The 19156-nt window shown below is 34.1% G+C and overlaps 2 protein-coding genes across 8 annotated transcripts in view; both read right to left on the bottom strand.

Moving 5' to 3' along the window:
• LOC136038698 (facilitated trehalose transporter Tret1-2 homolog) overlaps window positions 1–15903 on the bottom strand; it is a 126170-nt gene extending 110267 nt beyond the window's left edge. For 4 of the 5 annotated variants that reach the window (XM_065721999.1, XM_065722003.1, XM_065722000.1 and 1 more), the window contains exon 1: window positions 12645–12825. In XM_065721999.1, coding sequence (XP_065578071.1) covers window positions 12645–12683 — 39 coding nt within the window. In that variant the 5' untranslated portion in view covers window positions 12684–12825. Of the gene's footprint in view, window positions 1–12644; window positions 12826–15764 lie in introns of those variants that run through there. The other variant, XM_065722002.1, reaches the window with a different exon arrangement.
• LOC136038699 (facilitated trehalose transporter Tret1-2 homolog) overlaps window positions 14893–19156 on the bottom strand; it is a 78986-nt gene continuing 74722 nt past the window's right edge. The window contains exon 7 of one of the 3 annotated variants that reach the window (XM_065722005.1): window positions 14893–15940. In XM_065722005.1, the coding sequence (XP_065578077.1) occupies window positions 15554–15940 (387 nt within the window). In that variant the 3' untranslated portion in view covers window positions 14893–15553. The remainder of the gene's footprint in view (window positions 15941–19156) is intronic. The other 2 variants (XM_065722007.1, XM_065722008.1) reach the window with 2 other exon arrangements.

Genomic DNA, 19156 nt, shown 5'->3' with positions numbered 1-19156 from the left:
TAATAATCCTAATTATTCTTTCTCTTCATCAGTTCAATTGGTTTTTGATAGATTTTATATTCTGTTCCTGTGCTGCAGTGGCCAAATTAGGCTAGCTGAATACGGCAGAAACAAAGAAAACCACGCATAACTGTTTCTATTCTAACTGTCCTTACTTTTTTTTTGGGGGGGGGATATAGGGCTAAGTTTATTGTGTTTATTTTTTAGCAGGATGTCACTTTCAGAGTTAATAAAACTAGTTCATAAGTCCAAAATTTTCAATGGTTAACGTTATTGCAATTTGCAAAAGCGGATACAAATATTTTCCAAATTTTGATAATTATTATCATAGAACATTGTCTGAATCTTATCTTTCAAAACTGACGCATTTGTTCGTTAAGGAATCATGCTCAGATATACAGCGCGGAAAGTTTTTCATACATACTTTTGAGTATAATTTTGTGGTGATAAAAATGGTGGTCTCAGAAATGGTAGGGGGCTTAGGTGAAAGAGGGAGGAGAGTTGATTCTGATGAAACTGGTGGAGGTGAGATTGAAGATGTATATGTGAATTGCAGAGAAATTACGATTGCTATATATTTTGAATACTGTTACAAATAATGTTGAAATGACAGTTACAACGACAACGCTGATTTACTATCGTAATTTAGAAACAGGCAATTATCAATTACGGTTGTAGCAGTAGGTACAACCTAGTAAAGAGCGAACAACAGTCAAAAATAACAAAAATTTAAAAACGTAACCTGATTCAGGAATGGTAACTATATTTTCAGTTCGTCTTAAAAATAAAAGTTTATTGCGAAAAGAAATTCATGGTAATTATGAACAAGAGCCTGAAACCCATTGAAAAACGGCGTAGGATCGAAATAAAAGTGCACCATTGGAAAAAATATGGCCAAAACCTTGTATAAGATATTTAGAATTCTCCACCTTGAACAAGAAGAAAAATCACTTGTTTGCATGGGTAGCACTAATGTCTCTCTTTTTCTACCAGGACTAGTGGGTGATCAAAACATTGTAGAGAGATATTTAATTGCTCGTTTGAACTGAAATTAAATTTTCTATTGCCCTTTTAAGAGGCCAAAAAGATTAGAAGGCACCTAGCCTCCCTCTTTAAAAAGTCCCATCCCCTTAAACTCGCCTGATCAAAATTTTGGGATAGCCATTTTGTTCGGCATAGTTTAAAAGTCTAAAAACTATCGTTTTGGTGACGGTATGACTCTCCTTTGTCCCTGGGGAAAGGGCTGTACGTGGTTTCGGGTATATCGGTATTGGGTGTATCGGTATCGAGGGCATTGCTATCGTGCATATCAGTATCAAGTCTGCTGGTATCAGGTGTAGCAGTAGCTACAACCTAGTGAAGAGCAAATTGCTGCCCTGGTAATTAAAAGTGGAAAACAAATCTTGAAGAAATCGGTCTATGTAGGAAAATTACCATCTGAAGCTGATTGCAGGAATGGTAACTATTATTTCGGTTAATCTTACAAGTAAACATTTTTTGCAGAAACAAATTTCCAGCGATTTCTAAAAAGAGCTTGAAATTCCTCGAAATAGTTTAAGATCAAAACACAAATTGCACCACTGGAATCAGTATGACCAAAAACCTTATATAGGGTGATTAAATTCCCCCTTCTTGATCAACAAGGAAAACCACATTTTTGCGTGAGCAGCACTGATGTGTCCTTTTTTCTTTTATTTTCTTTTTTACCAAGGTAACGGGTTAACAGAGCATCATAATGAGATAGTTAATGACTTATTCAAACAGAAACTAAAAATACTCCTGCCCTTTTACGTGACCAAAGATTAGAGGGGATCTAGCCCCCTCCTCAAATGGCCCTCCTTCCCTAAAGTCGTCCGATTAAAATTTTGAGATAGACATTTTTGTACAGCATAGTTTAAAAGTCCAATAACTATACTTTTAGTGATTACATGACCCTCCATAGTCCCTGGGAAAGAGTTTTCCATGGGAAGGAAAGTTTCTTGGGGAATTTTCCAGCAGATACTTTACAAGGGGGAAGGGGTATTTTTTGGCATTATTTGAAAATGGTCACAAACTAAATAAAAAAAAATCAACTTGAAGCAAGCAGTAATATTAAAACTTAAAATAAAAAGAAATAATTCTTTATAAGAGGGGTGGGGGGCTACCTCCACCTCCTCCATAATAAAAAAAAATATTTCATGGGGGTGCCACCTCAAATTTAAATTAAAAGTCGGCAAAGATTAATTTAAAAACGAAGTTTTCAGCATGGTCATAAACCGAATACTGAGTATTTATACTCCCCCACCTTGAACACCAATAAGAACATTTTTTTGCATTGGTATAACTTATGCGTCTCATTCTTTCCTACCAGGGCTAGGGGGTGAGCAGAAAGTCGTAGATTTCTTATTTACCCTTTAGAGGTACTGTCTTTGAATAACCCTTTTTTTTCAATCCCTTTCCCCTATAATTCCCTCTCGGCGACATTTACATATATATTTTACTAAGTTTATTTGTTTCTCATTCTGTTGTGACCTGTAGCTTCTGGCTACAAGAGTAATTTACTCTTTCCATCATTTTATTTTTGATTCAAGGGCTGAAACATTAAAGTAATTTTGGAAACGACTATAAGACTCCATTATCTTCTATTTTGACTGGGACACTCGTAGCTACACGTATGTGCGTTCACCCGCTTCCACAGCCACAGCATGGTACATTTCTGCCATACATGGCATATACAGCATGTTGTATACGATTTTTGAAGGTGGACAAACCCTCAATTTACTGTTCAACCATGGGATAAGACTGAACTTGGCAGAACTTGTTATGGTTTTGTGCCTTCTATATGGCTTCTCTATTAGAACTGGGCAAAGATCAATTTGAAAAAGCTAAGTTTTTCTGAAGGAAGTAAAGAGCGAAATTGAAACTTAAAACTAATAAAAGTTATTAATTCACAACAAATATAATATATATATATATATATATATATATATATATATATATATATATATATATATATATATATATATGCAGTATATATATATATATATATATATATATATATATATATATATATATATATATATATATATATATATATATATACACATATATATATATATATATATATATATATATATATATATATATATATATATATATATATATATATATATATACATATATATATATATATATATATATATATATATATATATATATATATATATATATATATATATATATATATGTATATATATATATATATATATATATATATATATATATATATATATATATATATATATATATATATATATATATATATATGTTGGGGTGGCGCTTCGCGCCACCCCAACACCTAGTTGGTGGGGGCGCTTCGCACCCCCCCCCAAGCCCCCCCCCCCCGCGCGTAAGTCGTTACGCGCCATATTAGTTACGCGCCATTGTAGTTGTGTCCCTATGTCCCATCTGTGAATATATATATATATATATATATATATATATATATATATATATATATATATATATATATATATATATATATATATATATATATATTTTTAACTACGTAAAACTTGCGAATATACAACATTCTTTGCTGTCCCATTGTCTGTGCATATAGATAGATTGTCAGGTTTACCGACTCTTGAACATGCAACATATAAAGGTCCATGGGAAAACAATCCGTATTCAGATCTATACCTCATGATTCTAATGATTGCCCTTGAGCTTTGTTGATGGTGATTGCTAATCGACCATTCCCTGAGTCGCCATCGTCATTTATATATCCCCCTGTGCACCCCGGCGTCCCCTTTGTAGTTATGTCCCTGTGTCCCGGTCGTCATTTATATTCCCTGTGTCCCGGTCGTCATTTGTGTCCCGGTGTCCCAGTCTGTGATTTCTCTTTGAGCGTCCCGGGCGTCATTTATATTCCTTGTGTCCCGGTGTCCCGGTCGTCATTTATATCCCCCTGTGCCCCCGGCGTCCCCGTTGTAATTGTGTCATTTATATTCCCTGTGTCCCGGTCGTCATCCCGGTATACATTCGTTTTTGAATGATATGATGAAATAAATTTTTAATTTTTTCCCTTTTTTTCCTTTTAGTTTTTTTTTATTGGTTTTGACCTTTTTTTAAGTTTTTTAGTTTTTTTCTTTTTTCCTTTTAGTTTTTTTTTGAAGTTTTTATCTTTTTAGTTTTTTTATTTTTATTTATATTTTTTTAGTTTTCTTTTTCTCCTTTATTTTTCAGTTTTTTTCCTTTTTTAGTTTTTTTTTTCTTTTTTAGTTCTTTTAGTTTTTACCTTTTTTAGTTTTTTTTAGTTTTTTAGATGAAATTTTTTTTTTAGTTTTTTACGTTTTTTTCTTTTTAGTTTTTTATTGGTTTTTACCTTTTTTTAGGTTTTTTAGTTTTTTTTCGTTTTTTCTTTTTACTTTTTTTTTTAGTTTTTATCTTTTTTATATTTTTTTATTTTTATTTTTAATTTTATTAGTTTTCTTTTTCTCTTCTATTTTTCAGTTTTTTCCTTTTTTTTAGTTTTTTTTAGTTTTTAGTTTTTTAAGTTTTTTTCCTTTTTTTAGTTTCTTTAGTTTTTTTAGTTTTTCGGCTTTTTTATTTTTTTTATTAGTTTTTAGTTTTTTTTGTAGTTTTTGCCTTTTTTTAGTTTTTTCAGTTTTTTTTTTGCGAATATACAATATTCTTCGCTCTCCCATTGTCTGTGCATATAAATAGATTGTCAGGTTTACCGACTCTTGAACATGCAACATATAATTGTCCATGGGAAAACAATCCGTATTCAGATCTATACCGCATTTTTCTAATGATTGCCCTTGTGCTTTGTTGATGTTAATTACTAATCGAATATTCCCTGTGTCCCCGTCGTCATTTATATATCCCCCATGTGCCCTTCTGGCGTCCCCATTATAGTTGTGTCCCTGTGTCCCGGTCGTCATTTATATTCCCTGCGTCCCGCTTGTCATTTGTGTCCCGGTGTCCCAGTCTGTAATTTCTCTTTGAGTGTCCCGGTCTTCATTTATATTCCTTGTGTCCCGGTCTGTAACATACGACCATGGATCAATTGTGTTGTAACGTGGTTCACGATCCCATTCTACACGTGTAGAAATAGAAACAGTACGATTAGGCGAAGGCATTCCCAAATGCGTGAGAAGTTTGTTTGCAATAGATAAGCACAAATCTTCAATCATAACTAAAGTGCAGTTATAAATTTCTGTTGTAAAGTCCAAGGTCATATCTGACCTTTCTAGCCGTATTTGGTGGAGTATATTCTCGGCCATTTGCGATTTGTATTTCTCCCATAACTCTGTAGGAGATGAAGGAGAGCAACTTTTGCCGGAAGACACGGGCCGTAATGTCATGTCTATGAACTGGCGATTGTCCAGGATGTAAAAGCTGTTGCATCTAATCCCAAGATGGATTATATGTAAATGTAATAAATGAAGAATCATTAATCTATAGGCATAATATTTCATTGCGCTGCATTTCTTATCCAAATCTTTGTTAGTAGCTGGATTTATCAATTTAATATTAAAGTGATAGCCGTCGGCTCCATCCCAAAAAATGATAGGATATTGTAGGGCATCGTAGCATCGATGAGTTTAAGCAATTCTTGTGAACTGATTGTTTCGCCTATAAAGAATATTATGTCGAGATAAGAACTGATCACCGACCATAACGATTGCCACTTCGTTGATAGTTGCGTATCAGTAGGCATCAATTCGATTGCTGTTTCGAACAGAAGCACTAAATTATTATTTTTGTGGAAAAGATGTTGCAACTGGGAAACGATAGTCCTTTCAACGTCGTTTTTTCTTATCATCGGTGTCACTTTCAAGTTGTTTGGTTTGTTTTAACTTGTCTTGTCTTTCGTCACTGTGAAATACATATCGCTGAACCTTTGTTTTTTTTTAAACTAAAATCTGATAGGCATTGATGACCTTATCCAAGTCAAAATCCCAAACCCAATCATCATCGCTATCATTTTCAGTTTTGATACGTTTTGACTCTCGTTGTCCAGGTTGATTTTCATCTAACTGCGTGGTTTTGCGTTCTTTTAGCCGCAAGCCTTTTGGCATTAACTCTTTGAGCAGCTTCCTCGGCTGTTTCTTCTGCCATTGTAGGATTTATACTGAAATTTCTCTTTGAATTAACCAAATAATTTCAATGGCTTAACCATCAAACCATTGAATTAACCACTAATCGTTGTGGAGGGCCACACATATCAACAAAAGATGAGCCATGCATTGCTGATCCCAATTGCGCAAATTGCGGCCAAAAATACCCTTCCTATAGCTTTTCCTGCCCCATTATTAAGAATCGAATAAAGTGCAAATCTACCTTTCAACCAGAAGTGCATCAATATCAGTTATTTCGTTCAATATAAATGGCACCGAAGATAAGGATTTTGTTATTGATGAGTTGTACGGTTCCTACGATTTAGTATGTTTCCAAGAGCATCTTCTCACTGCTTCAAGTTTGAATTTTTGCGTCGAAGTCAGCATCATACTGCGTTCCTGAGTCCAGCAAAAGCTACTGGCGGTCGCCCTTCTGGTGGACTAGCCTGTGTCTTTAAACGGGACATTCATCTACCCTCCCCAGTACTGTTCTACTCCGGCGAATTTTTTTTGGCTGTGCGTGTCGGCACTATTGTATTTATAAACTCTTTATCTCCCATATGAAGGATACTCGATCAGATCCTTAACTAAATTCGGAAAGGCATGTGGTCTGCTTAAAAATCTTGTGAATCAGGTACTGTTAAACTCTCTACAGTATATAATAATTGGGACCTAAATACTGATATTAATCGATCTTCTGTGAGAAGTGAACTGCTTTTTGAGTGTCTTCCTTCATACCACGTTGTGCCTAAATCCCACAATTTTTCATATGTTCATCATTCTGGAAGCACAAGTGATATTGACCATATTAGTTGCTCGCCTGGTATTATCTCTTCTTCTGCTTCTGTTCATGTTAACGAGCAAGATACTGACCACATGTCAATTTCAGCGACATTTACAATGGATATTCATCTATCGGAAATCAATTGCTCGCGAGAAAAACCGAAGTGGTTTGAAAAAAGTAATTGGAGCAAAGCCAATATACCGCACTACATCTCTACTTTGACAACCCTTCTTTCTACCATACGTGTTCCATATCATCTTCTTCAGCGCCAGGTACCTACGAATGGTAAAGCCAATATTGACTGTTATTATAACCAACTTGTTATGTGTATGAAAAGGGCAGAAGAAGCTGCCGTACCTCGACAACGTATTCGTAAAAGAACACAAAAACCTATCTTGTCAATGGACCCTTGTTTAAAGTCGATAAAAAATAAAGCAAAATTATGGCTCCAGATACGGAATGAAAGTGGTCAGCCAAGTTATGGGCGTGTCGCAGATATCAAACGTAAAACTAAAACGAATTATAAACGTTATCTGAGGTCGGCACGTTACCGCGGTATGGATTTCCCTGTAAGTAGGGAGGATTGGCGAAAAGTGATCAATTCTGACAAGATAAATGATGAAACTATGACAAGTAATTGCCTTCCAACTTCAGCTTGGTATAAACATTATTCTTCGATTTTTTCAGTGATTAATTATTCAGTGCATTCTGTGTATACTCGCCTTCTTACCCCCCCCCCTTTAGTACAACGTTTTCGCAACGCCATATAGCACCCATATCTTTTTCTTCCGTAATTACTGCTGTTAAAAGTTTAAAATCTGATTCAATAGATAAGGATGGTATTTCTAAGATGCATATGCCGAATGAATGCACCCCCCTTATATCTCACTTTCACCTTCTTTTTCAAATGTGTCTATGTACTTCATACGTACCTGAGAGTTTTCTGTGTGGCACTGTTTCGTCAATTTTAAAAAGGGGAAAGTCACCGATTAATTGTTCTTGCTATCGACCTATTACTGTATCTTGTAATATTAGTAAGGTTTTTGAGTATACTCTTCTACCATTTTTGACTAAAAATATTATTGAGGATGAGAACCAATTTGGTTTTCGGAGTGGGGTGGGTTGTCAGCATGCGCATAAGATTCTGTCTTCTCTATTGGCTGATAATTCTTCCAAGGAAAATGGTCTTTATATTTGTGCTTTGGATCTTTCGAAAGCGTTTGATAGTGTGGTCCGTAGTCAGCTCATTTTTTCCTTGTATAATTCTGGGGTCAATCTCTCTATTATAATGCTTCTTAGGTTTTGGTATTCAAATTCGTTTCTTCAATTAGGATCTGCACCAGACACTATTATAAGAATGCGAAGAGGAGTTAGGCAGGGTGGTGTTCTGTCCCCTACGCTTTTTAAGATTTGTATTTCTAGTGTGCTGGCTAAGATTTCAGGTTTGCGGATGTTTCTTATCATGCGTATGCTGACGACTTGCTTCTGATTAGGCGTTCCAAACAGGGTCTTTCCAAAATGGTCCCTATACTTTCTGATTCTTTCTCTGATATTGGCCTTTCAATTAATATAGATAAATGTAAGTTTCTTCCCTATAACTGTATTACTGCTACTCCCCTTCACTGTAATAACTTCACTATCCCTCTTGTTGATTGTATTCGTTGGCTTGGTATCTCTATTACTAACAATCTTTCGAGCTTACGTCAGCGTACTGTTTGTGATACAAGTAAAAAGATTCAGATTGGTTATGCAAAAAATTGTTGCAAATAGAGGGAAGTATAATAGACGTGCGATGGCTAAACTTTATTCTACTTTATGTGATCATTCTGTCCTTTATGTTTCAGGTCTTTTCCCCCTTCTTAATAATGGTAATTTAAAAAGAATTCGGATAAATTATTTCAAATTTTGCAAATTTCTTCTGCATCTTCCACCTTGGACAAAAAATCGGACTCTTGTTAAAAAACTCTCAGTTCCTGACATAACTTTAAAGTTGGAGATTCTTCACAGACAACTCTCCAGTGCAGCTTCTGCGCGCCTATCCCCTCACCACCGTCTTATCCGTTTTTTTCGTTGACTTTGTGTGTGTATTTGTTTTTCTCTTTGTGTTTTTTGAATTTCATTTTTTGTGTGTATCTAATGTTCACTTTTTTTTCATAGTTCGTTATTTTGTGTGTTTATTTAATTTTTTGTATTAACGTAAAAAATTTCTATTGTCATTACTTTTCATTTTTTGTATGTTTTGCTTTTTGTGTGTATTTAATTGTTTGTACTCCACATTTTAATACTTTTATAGTGTTGTTGTGGGTAAGAAATAAATTATTATTATTATTACTATTATTTGAGCAGCTTCCTCGGCTGTTTTTTCTGTCATTATCTATGTCAAGATCTATACTAAAAATTTGAAACGCCTTTTTATATACTTATAATGACGTCTAAATAAGAAACAATTGTAATGGTTTATTCTTAAATTGTCAAAAGTGCCTTTAAATGTTTTACTTTTAATGTACCAAAGCTCCTATATTGTTTTGTGTTTTCAGTAAAGCGCTAGTTTTCTATGATCCTGCAAACATAGATAAATATCACCAGTTGGTTTAATCGCATTAGTTTTTTGGATACATATTAGATTTGTTGTGAAATAATAATTTTTATTCGTTTTAAGTTTCAACTTTGCTCTTTACTTCCCTCAGAAAAAATTTGTTTTTTAAATTAATTACGCTAAAACACAGTAATTTTAAACGTGAAAATTCTTAAGCCGAACTGGCCAGACATGACAATAAGCAATCAAGAGAGATAAAACTCTAAAAAAGAAAACTTCAAACGAGACGACGGCCAGTAGAATTAAAAGACTAAAACAACGCGGATATTTCGCCTGTATAAAACAAGGCGTCTTCAGCAAGAAGATAGAAAATTAAAAGAAAACTAATCTAAAAACAAATAAAAACCACCACCAAATATAATAAATACAATTGTCGCTACTTATCCATGTAGGTAAAAGCAGCTATGCGAGTTACTTCAATGAGAATCAAAGAGCAACTGAAGAAAATTTATGAAAATTGAAACTTAGTTAATTATTCTCTTGCGAAATAATCCTTTTGTAAGCTAACATTGAAGCAACTCTTTTTGGTCTAGTGGGTAATCTTGTCCCCTGGTGATTGTGTAAAATTTTAATTCCCCCATCGACTATTGGTTCATTTTTTAAAAGAATATCATAAATTGGGTTCAATATTTAAATTCCCCGTGTCTCTATTTATTGAAATATTAGCAAATATATGTTTTTTTAATTTATATAGCCTCCCTCGCCCACTGAGAAAAACCTCTATCATTAGAAATAGCTGTAGCCTCATCAAATTGTATAAAATGTTCAGGATAAAAGAATGTGTGTTCAGCTAGAGCCGAAACAAAAGTTTCGGGAGGTTTTCTTAGTTGTAAGGTTTTTTCTATTGAGTAGCGATCCTCAATAAATCTTTCAGTAAATTGTTGGTGAGTTCTACCAATATAAAACTTTCCACAGGAACAAGGAATTTTATATACCCCACTAACTAAATCCCCCCGGGTTAAATCCTTCCCAGAATTAAGAAACCTACCTAATGGTCTCACTGATTGGAAACAAGTATCAATGTTATGTTTACCCAAAATTCTTTTAAGCATCTCCCCCAAAGTAGGTACATAAGGTAAAGAAATGAAACGTTTTGGTAAGTCCAATTCTGTGCACTGTGAAACCCCAATAACCCTATTGTTGTGTTTAATGCGTCTATTTTTTATTATTTTGTCAATGAATTTAATCGGGTAACTATTACAAAATAAAACATCCCTCAAATATAACAATTCAGAATCTAAAAACTCCCGGGAACAAATTCTGAAAGCTCTATCCACCAGTGCAATCACAACCCCTCGTTTTACTGAAATAGGGTGGCAAGAGTGAAAGTTCAAATACCTATCATTATGTGTAGGCTTTCTATAAACTGAAAAAAGTAAATGGAACTCACTTTTGATCAATAAGATATCCAGAAAAGGTAGTTTATCACTTTCTTCAAACTCCACTGTAAATTTTACGTTTTTGTCAAAATTATTTATATGTTTATGGAAAAGGTCTAAAGACTCTAAACCGTGTTTCCAAATGCAGACCACATCATCCATGAATCTGCCCCAGAAACAAGGAGAGAGCCTAAAACCGTGTATGGTGGAGGTTTCAATAGATTCCATGAAGAGATTTGCCAACAAAGGGGAGAGAGATGCCCCCATAGCCAAACCAACCACCTGTTTATAAAATTCACCTCTAAAACCAAAATAAAGAGAATATTCATTTGCAAGAATAACCAATTTCATAATGACTTCAATCTCCAAACTCGCCATGGTCACATCTTGTATCAAATCAAAGTGCTTTTGTAATTTAATCCTTAATATATCCTCGCACTTTTTTACGTTACAATTTGAATACATGGACACTACATCAAAACTACAGAGAATTCTCCTCCAGTGTGAAATTTTTTAACTTATTAGTAAGATCAGTGGAATTTTGTATATATGATTTTTGTGTTCCTAAGAGTGGACGCAATGCCACCGACAACCACTTTCCTAATTTTGCCACTGGTGATGAAAAATTTGATACAATGGGACGGAGGGGGACTCCCGTCTTATGAATTTTGGGTAGACAGAATAATTAACTAAGTTTCAATTTTCATAAATTTTCTTCAGTTGCTCTTTGATTCTCATTGAAGTAACTCGCATAGCTGCTTTTCCCTACGTGGATAAGTAGCGACAATTGTATTTATTATATTTGGTGGTGGTTTTTATTTGTTTTTAGATTAGTTTTCTTTTAATTTTCTATCTTGTTGCTGAAGACGCCTTGTTCTATACAGGCGAAATATCCGCGTTGTTTTGGTCTTTTAATTCTACTGGCCGTCGTCTCGTTTGAAGTTTTCTTTTTTAGAGTTTTATCTCTCTTGATTGTTAATTTTGAACGTAAATTAAAGGAGGTTAAAAGTTAAAAATACCAGATGTTACTATGAATGAAGATATAATAGAACACAAACACAAATTACAACAAATAAAGGTGGGCGTTTTGCCTCCACATCCATTAATCCTAGAAGACCGTTTGGGCTTCACTGAAAAATAATAAAACTGTTTTATTAGCCATTTAATGTTTTAAAAGTTTATTTATTTAATAGTTTTCTATACATTTGAACAGATTTAAAAAACAGATTACCAGAACAGATTGCCAAAGACATGCAATGCGCTGAAAACACAAAGCAATGAAGGCTCTTTTAAAGCACGTTAGGCTGTATACAGGATCAAGAGCGACAAAAGTAAAGCAATTATGGAAATCCAATGAGCAATGCCACAAGTTTCGATTTAAATACTGATATTTCCATTATTTAGACATGCATCTTTCAGTTAATTCACTGTGTTCTTAATTTTTAAATAGTTATAGGCTACCTTTTATTCAATGTGACTTGCCTGCAAATTTTCTTTTATTTTTCCAAAAATGTGTGCTCGATTTTACTGTGAAGCATAGAAAGAAATGACCGACTCAAGAATTTGTGGAAAGGTCGATTGGAATCTCACAACGCGAAAGGGTTGTATTAAAGAAGCAGAATTTGGCTTTATTAAAATGTCTATTTATCTAAAGTAGATGGGTTTATAATTTCCCGGCAAAAACGGTGAATGACTAGTTATGTATGACTGAAAGATTCTAAGACAGTTGCCTAGCAAGAGTCTTTTCAAATTCACTTGTAATATTCAATTTTACTTACTTGAGGTAGTACTTTTTCTGCATTCTTGAATTGGGACATCTCATTTAACACGCAAATGAATCAAGTAAAGGAAGAATTCAATATCATAATCAAGTACCGCAGACTGTAAATACGGTGTGTATTACATTGATCGTAGGTGTATGATTGAATGTAAATAATTGGAACCTAAGAGGTAGACTATCAAGATAACGAAATCATTTATATTGCTATTTCATGGTTTTCTACCGCACGATCTGGACTTTAGAGCTTTCGACATTTCAAAAGTGAAAAAATCAAGACTGTTGACATTGTTATCCATAAATGAAACAGGAATGGATTAAATTTATATTAGTTTCTTTCTACTGCTTAGCGACAACTAAAACTAAATACTCTGAAAACACAAACAGATTATTTTCAATCAAAAATGAAAATGAAGTCATAATTCAAGATTTATATTTCCTTGCATGTTGCACTGTTGACCTATTGCGGGGAATTAATTGAATAAAAGTTGATGTTGAATAGGGATTTAAGTTGAATTGGCGTTGAGTGAGATGAGGGTTTAATTGAACGGGATAGAGTAGAATGAGGGTTGAACAAAATGGGTTGAATTGAATGGGGTCAGCCGATGGGGTTATGATTTACGAGAAATGAAGAATGAAAAATTACCAAAGACTCTGCTTTGAACCATCTGTAGGAGGCTCAACAAAAATCAGTTTGTCCCCAATTGGGGGTAGAAGACATCATAGAGAAGAATTTAAAGGAAACTGGAGCCTAGGGTCACCCTTGGAGAGGTTGAAAACTGAAGCTTTTAATAGAGTGAGGTAGAAAAGGATAGAGCGGAGCTGTGTTGACCTCAGGCGGCTCAGTTTTAAAACGTGTTTTAGCAGTAGTAAAAATAGTACTATCATAGGTCCTTGATTGAATTTGGTTTGATCAATGAAACAAAGATAGTTAATCGTTTTAAGTGGAAATAGTCTAATTGAGCAAATCAGTAAATTAACATGCTTCCAATTTTGAACTAGCCCATTGTTCTACCTTAGCTTTGTATAACATAGGAATAATGCTGATACAAAACATCGACAAGAAGACAATGATTTCGTTTTTTGTCTTCGTTTCACAGTCTTTGTATTACGCTCCCAAGTTTCAATGTGTGTTCAATGTGGTTTGCGGTTTCAAGTGTTCAATGTGGTGTGGCTTAGCTCCGCACCAAGAGTTAGTTATTATATAAAGGTTCGGTATAGTTAAATATAAATAGGGATTATATAAGATTAATCGGTTTTATGGCTGTAGAATACCTGAAGCCTAGTAAAGAAAAAATCATGTTTAAACTTAAACGTTTTGTTTGAGCTTTAAGTTGACAAATGTTAAGAAATTGCCTGTGGCAGGAATATGACCTGCAACCTTGGACGAATAATTCCAACACGCTATCCATTGTTCCACCTAGGCTTTCATCGAAATAATTTTAAAATAGTTTATGTTATAGTTAAATGACCCCAGTTAAAGCGGTAGCTAGCAACCTTATGGAGACGATAACGTCCCATATGGTTTCAGCGGTACCTAGCATCCTAGTAAGAGACGATCACACCCCAATTTAAAAAATCAAATAATCTATAGTTCCTAAGACTGGAATCACATCAAAAAACGAAGTGCACTATTAAGACCGCCTTGTCCAATAGCCATCTTTCGAAAACTAATCTGGGATGCAGCGGAAGCTAACAACATATTTAGAAATGATCATGCTCCACAGTAAAAGTGAAATAGCCCTTAACTCCCAAAATTAGAATTAGATCAAAAAACAAAGTACACTATTTGAGCCGCCGTGTCAAAAACCCTTATATATGAAATTTACCGCCCCTTGGCTTCAATAAAAAGGAAAATATTAGCTTGAAGCACAAGAAAAGTGGCTGAAAACCTGAAATTCTGAGTAAACAGAATCTTTATTTTGTTTTTTCTTTCTTTTTCTCCTTAGATATCTTGACACTGGAACATCGTCGAGAATTGTTTAACGGCTCATTTTAAAGGAAGTTGATGTGGTTAAAATCCTTTTACAATTTAAAAATACATTATTATAAAGAACGAAATGACACCCAAAGGAGCGGCTAGTTCATATTATCTTTATAGGGGGTAACTAAAACGAGTTTCGTGTTTAAATTTTAAATCTAAAGGATATTGCTTTAAATTCAATATGTATAAATTTTTCCTCACGGGAAATTTTAATTCAAAATCAATGGACACGGACTTCAAAGAGAAAGGAGTGAAAAAACTTACATTATTAAATGCTTTATTTAAGTAATTACCCTGTGAAATAACGCACGAAATAAAATGGTGAATATAGTAAGATCACTTCTTGCAAAGTTCTTCCACTTACAGCTCGATTAATTCACAAAACTTTGTAGAAAATAATACACAATGACACAACACTCAAGCAGAAAATTTTGCAAACTACTAGGGCATCAAGACTGAAAAATTAAGCTTCTAGTATATTTCAGTGGCGTAAATACCGTATAAATCAGCTGCATTATGATTTCCAATGTTCAAGCCAAAGGATTGCAAAATATATATGACCGTTCGATTTTTGACGTCCACACTGAGTGATGACAATTCACCAAATAACAAGGTAAATTTCTAAGGTCCTGTATAATTTCCGAAAATTCCAAAGCCCCATAGACAGAATAATCCAAATAACGTTATAAACTAATAAAAATTTGGAGTCGAGATCTTCACTGACTTCAAAAGCCTTGTTCAACAGCTTCAACTGCAATAGACGAGCCAAAGAGCTTTTCTATATCTTCCAGTGACTTCCCTTTTGTTTCCGGCAATAAGAAAAAAACACAAAATACACTCAGATAGCAGCATGCATCCCCATAGACAAAATAATCCAAATAACGTCACAAACTAATAAAAATTTGGAGTCGAGATCTTCACTGGCTTCAAAAGCCTTGTTCAACAGCTTCAACTGCAATAGACGAGCCGAAGAGCTTTTCTATATCTTCCAGTGACTTCCCTTTTGTTTCCGGCAATAAGAAGAAAACACAAAATACACTCAGAAAGCAGCATGCACTATAAGACCAAAAACAACCGTATGTTCCAAAAGAATCCTGCATGAGTGGAAACGTTATTACAACAATAAATGCAAACAACCTGTTTACTCCACCACTAAGGGAGCCACATATGCCTCTGTAGCGAAGGGGAAATAGCTCTCCCAGAATGATGAAGGGAATTCCATTATATCCGAGACCATAGAACATAAAAAATGCTACTAGGGACGCGAGGGGTAGCCAGCTCAAGCTATCCATCAGCTCTGGTGAACAGTGGGCCTAAAATAAAAAGCTTCAATTTATCTCAGACAAACGTTGACAATTTAGAGTTGTGTGCAATTCTAATTTTCGTAATCGATTCTAATCTCTCTTAGTCAAAAATAGTCAAACATAACCTACAACATTTTGCGCCTCTTTTTTTCCTTAGAATGGATTTCAGCGTACATTGTTTTATTATCTTCCAAGCAAGAACACTTGTTCCATTAGTTTCAGGCAAAAATGTGGAATTGTAGATTATAATAATTAGTGCCATGAAACGGGTTGCAAAAGAGTCAAGATTATTTACACACAGTAACCTTGGAAAAAGTAGGTAATCATAGATAAGTGGTATTATTTCGATAATATTTTACCGTACCATTTACTTTAAATTGAAAAATGTGATTGCCGTAATGAATGTTGTTCTTTTTAGTTGTTCAAAGTGTTTTAACTAGCTTGGAACTGAACAAGTATTTACTGTAATCTATGGCAAATTAAATCAAGGAAAGTTTAGTTTGATGGCAGCTTGCCATCAAACATTGTCATTACTTACACTGTACGAAGTGGAAGTTTTAAAGACTAACCACTAGAGCATCTTTTAAGTTTCGAACTGATTTTTAAAAATAGAACTCCCACTTTAGAATAATAGCCAATGAAATATCTTACTTAATCGTTTCTCTCACTACACAACACCTTTTCAAATGAGTTACTTAGAACCATCATATAGAAGCTTAGCACAATAGAGATATTTAAAATTAAATTAGACGAACTAGAATCATTGTATTAAATTTTCTTTATTTATTGCAGTGTGATTTGATATTTAAGCTCGTGCTTTAGAAGTCACTCTTCTATCTGAGCATGACACCTCGTCCAGTTTCTTAACATTCTGTGACACGTAAAAACTTGTTTCTGGGGACCATATTGCCAATTTGAAGGAAAAGCTTTTGAAAAACATGGGTGCATTCAAAAAAGTGAAAGTTTATTTTTTTTTTAAATCAAATTCAAAACAAGAAATTTACTATTTTGTACAGTCTTATTTACTATGTTCTTAGATAGGTTGCTTATAGAGTTCGTTTCTAATTAAAATTCACCTTTTCTTACAAAACTATTGAACTTAAGTCTTAATCCTCTCTCCCAGTTTCTTGGTGTTTTGTTAGAGAAAAATCAGTCAGTAATCTTAAATACTGTTCAACTTAATTTTAAATACAATTGTCAAATTTCGGCCACTTCCACTAACAGGCCTGATTTCAAATGCTTCCCAATGAACTCCCACCCAATAAAGTTCTCATAGCAAAAGACACCCCAATTTAATTTAGTATTTAAATACAATGTAATTTCAGTTTATTTTCAAGAGACTGGTATTGTCATGGTTTGCAATTATTCTGGGAGGACGAACCTGGTCTGCGCTTAAATTACTGGAATAATAGGAGTGTCTGGTATTTTATTTTATTGCTGTGACATACTACCTACTATGATTATCAGCCTAGTAGTTCTTGTTTGGCTGTTACAGAAAGTGATTCTTCACATGATATTAATGGCTGTGACATTGATTCAAATAAGCAAATTAATGCACGTAAATTTTATAATATGAATCATAATAGTATCATTAACTTTACGAAGAGATATAAAAAAATGAAGTTACACTATATTGTAGAAAATGTGACCCTGACCTTGCATGCCATGATGAGTACAAGTTAAACCCTGAAGAGCTGCCATCACTTACCATTACCGATGACTACCTAAGAAGAACTCTAAAAGATATACAAGTTTGCGCATAAAGGTTTTATTAATAAGAAAATTCACAAATATTTTTCAAGCATTTCTCTTTTAGGGCACTAAAATTTATATTATACAGACAGGAAAGAGTATTTTCATAAAGAAAATCATTTAATCGAGGATTGCCACCATCAATGTTGAATAATTCACTGTGAGTACATCCGTGACATCGAAAAATAAAATAAAACAGTGCATGAAAAACACAGCTTTTGATTGATAAATCTTGTGCTCTCTTTCGATGTTGAATAATAGGTTTTCTACTTTGCTCAAGAAAGTTTTTCAATGTGAGGCGTATAGGATGCATACGGTAAGCCAAGAGAATAAAACAATTCAATATTCTGCACAGTTTGAAAGATGCAAAGCCAAAGTCTCGTTTTTACACTTGATCGACTACTACTGACAATCACAAGGGTGTCGTTAACATTTTAAGTATGGTCAAGGGAGTCCGAGGGTATGCAATAGGATTTGTATTTGTACATGTAAGAACTCAATTTAAATGCATTGATTGTCTGATTTGTGTTCCTGGTGCCTAGTCTAATCGGGCACTGCCATCAGGAGTAATTTTCCAATAGGATTCGTATTGATTTAGTAAGATTAATGCTATGCTGTCCTCGAACGGTTCGGCAAAGGTACACTCTAAACTTACGGCGCCCCTTCAGACATTATTCATATCTTGAGTACCAGATAAATCCAACACAATGATACCATGAGTTTTTGCAAACATTTCTTTGGTTATACCATTTTCAAATAGTTGTTAATCACGATCTAGGAATTGCATTGTCTTTTCATGTAGGATGCTGTAGGATTTATTAAGGGATAAATTGTAGAGTGGAATTTCATTTACTTTGCATAAAAGGGATGAAAGTCTAAACATTTCAGATTTATGTGTAGAATTTGTCCATGATCCAATTGCACTACCACTTTATACAAAAGCCAAAGCAAGTTTTGAAGGATTTTTGCCATTGATGAACGACGAATCGGTCTAGGTACGTATACTCTTAATAATATGTCGTTGATTCGTGATTTTATACGGAACGAGCAGCTTCACATTATTTCAAATAGCTCTTCATTTCTCAATGGCAAAAGTAACATAAATTACAACTTGTTGTTTTTGTAAATGAAGTATGGCTGAGGGGAGGGAAGCTGTTAAATCAGGCGCAGTGCCATTATCCCAAAATAAAATTGAATTGGGATAGTTGTAACTTTATACCAATCTTAACACAGGGGGGCTAAGATTGATATATATCAAATATCTCATGATTTATCTTCCCAACCAAGTGTAAATCTTTATTTGTCACATCTAAGCATCTAAGCATCTTGTCTAAGCATATTGCTAGTGTCAGCGTCCGTTTTATATTCATAACCAATAGAAAATTCTCTCAATAGCTTATAGAACTTTCGAACCATCAACATATGTGACTTGCATAATTTGAAACAGTATTGCTTGTGGATACTGACACTAGC

The sequence above is a fragment of the Artemia franciscana genome, chromosome 18 (genome assembly GCF_032884065.1).
Source record: "Artemia franciscana chromosome 18, ASM3288406v1, whole genome shotgun sequence".
Lineage (NCBI taxonomy): Eukaryota > Metazoa > Arthropoda > Branchiopoda > Anostraca > Artemiidae > Artemia > Artemia franciscana.
This window is presented reverse-complemented; position numbering and strand designations above follow the sequence as displayed.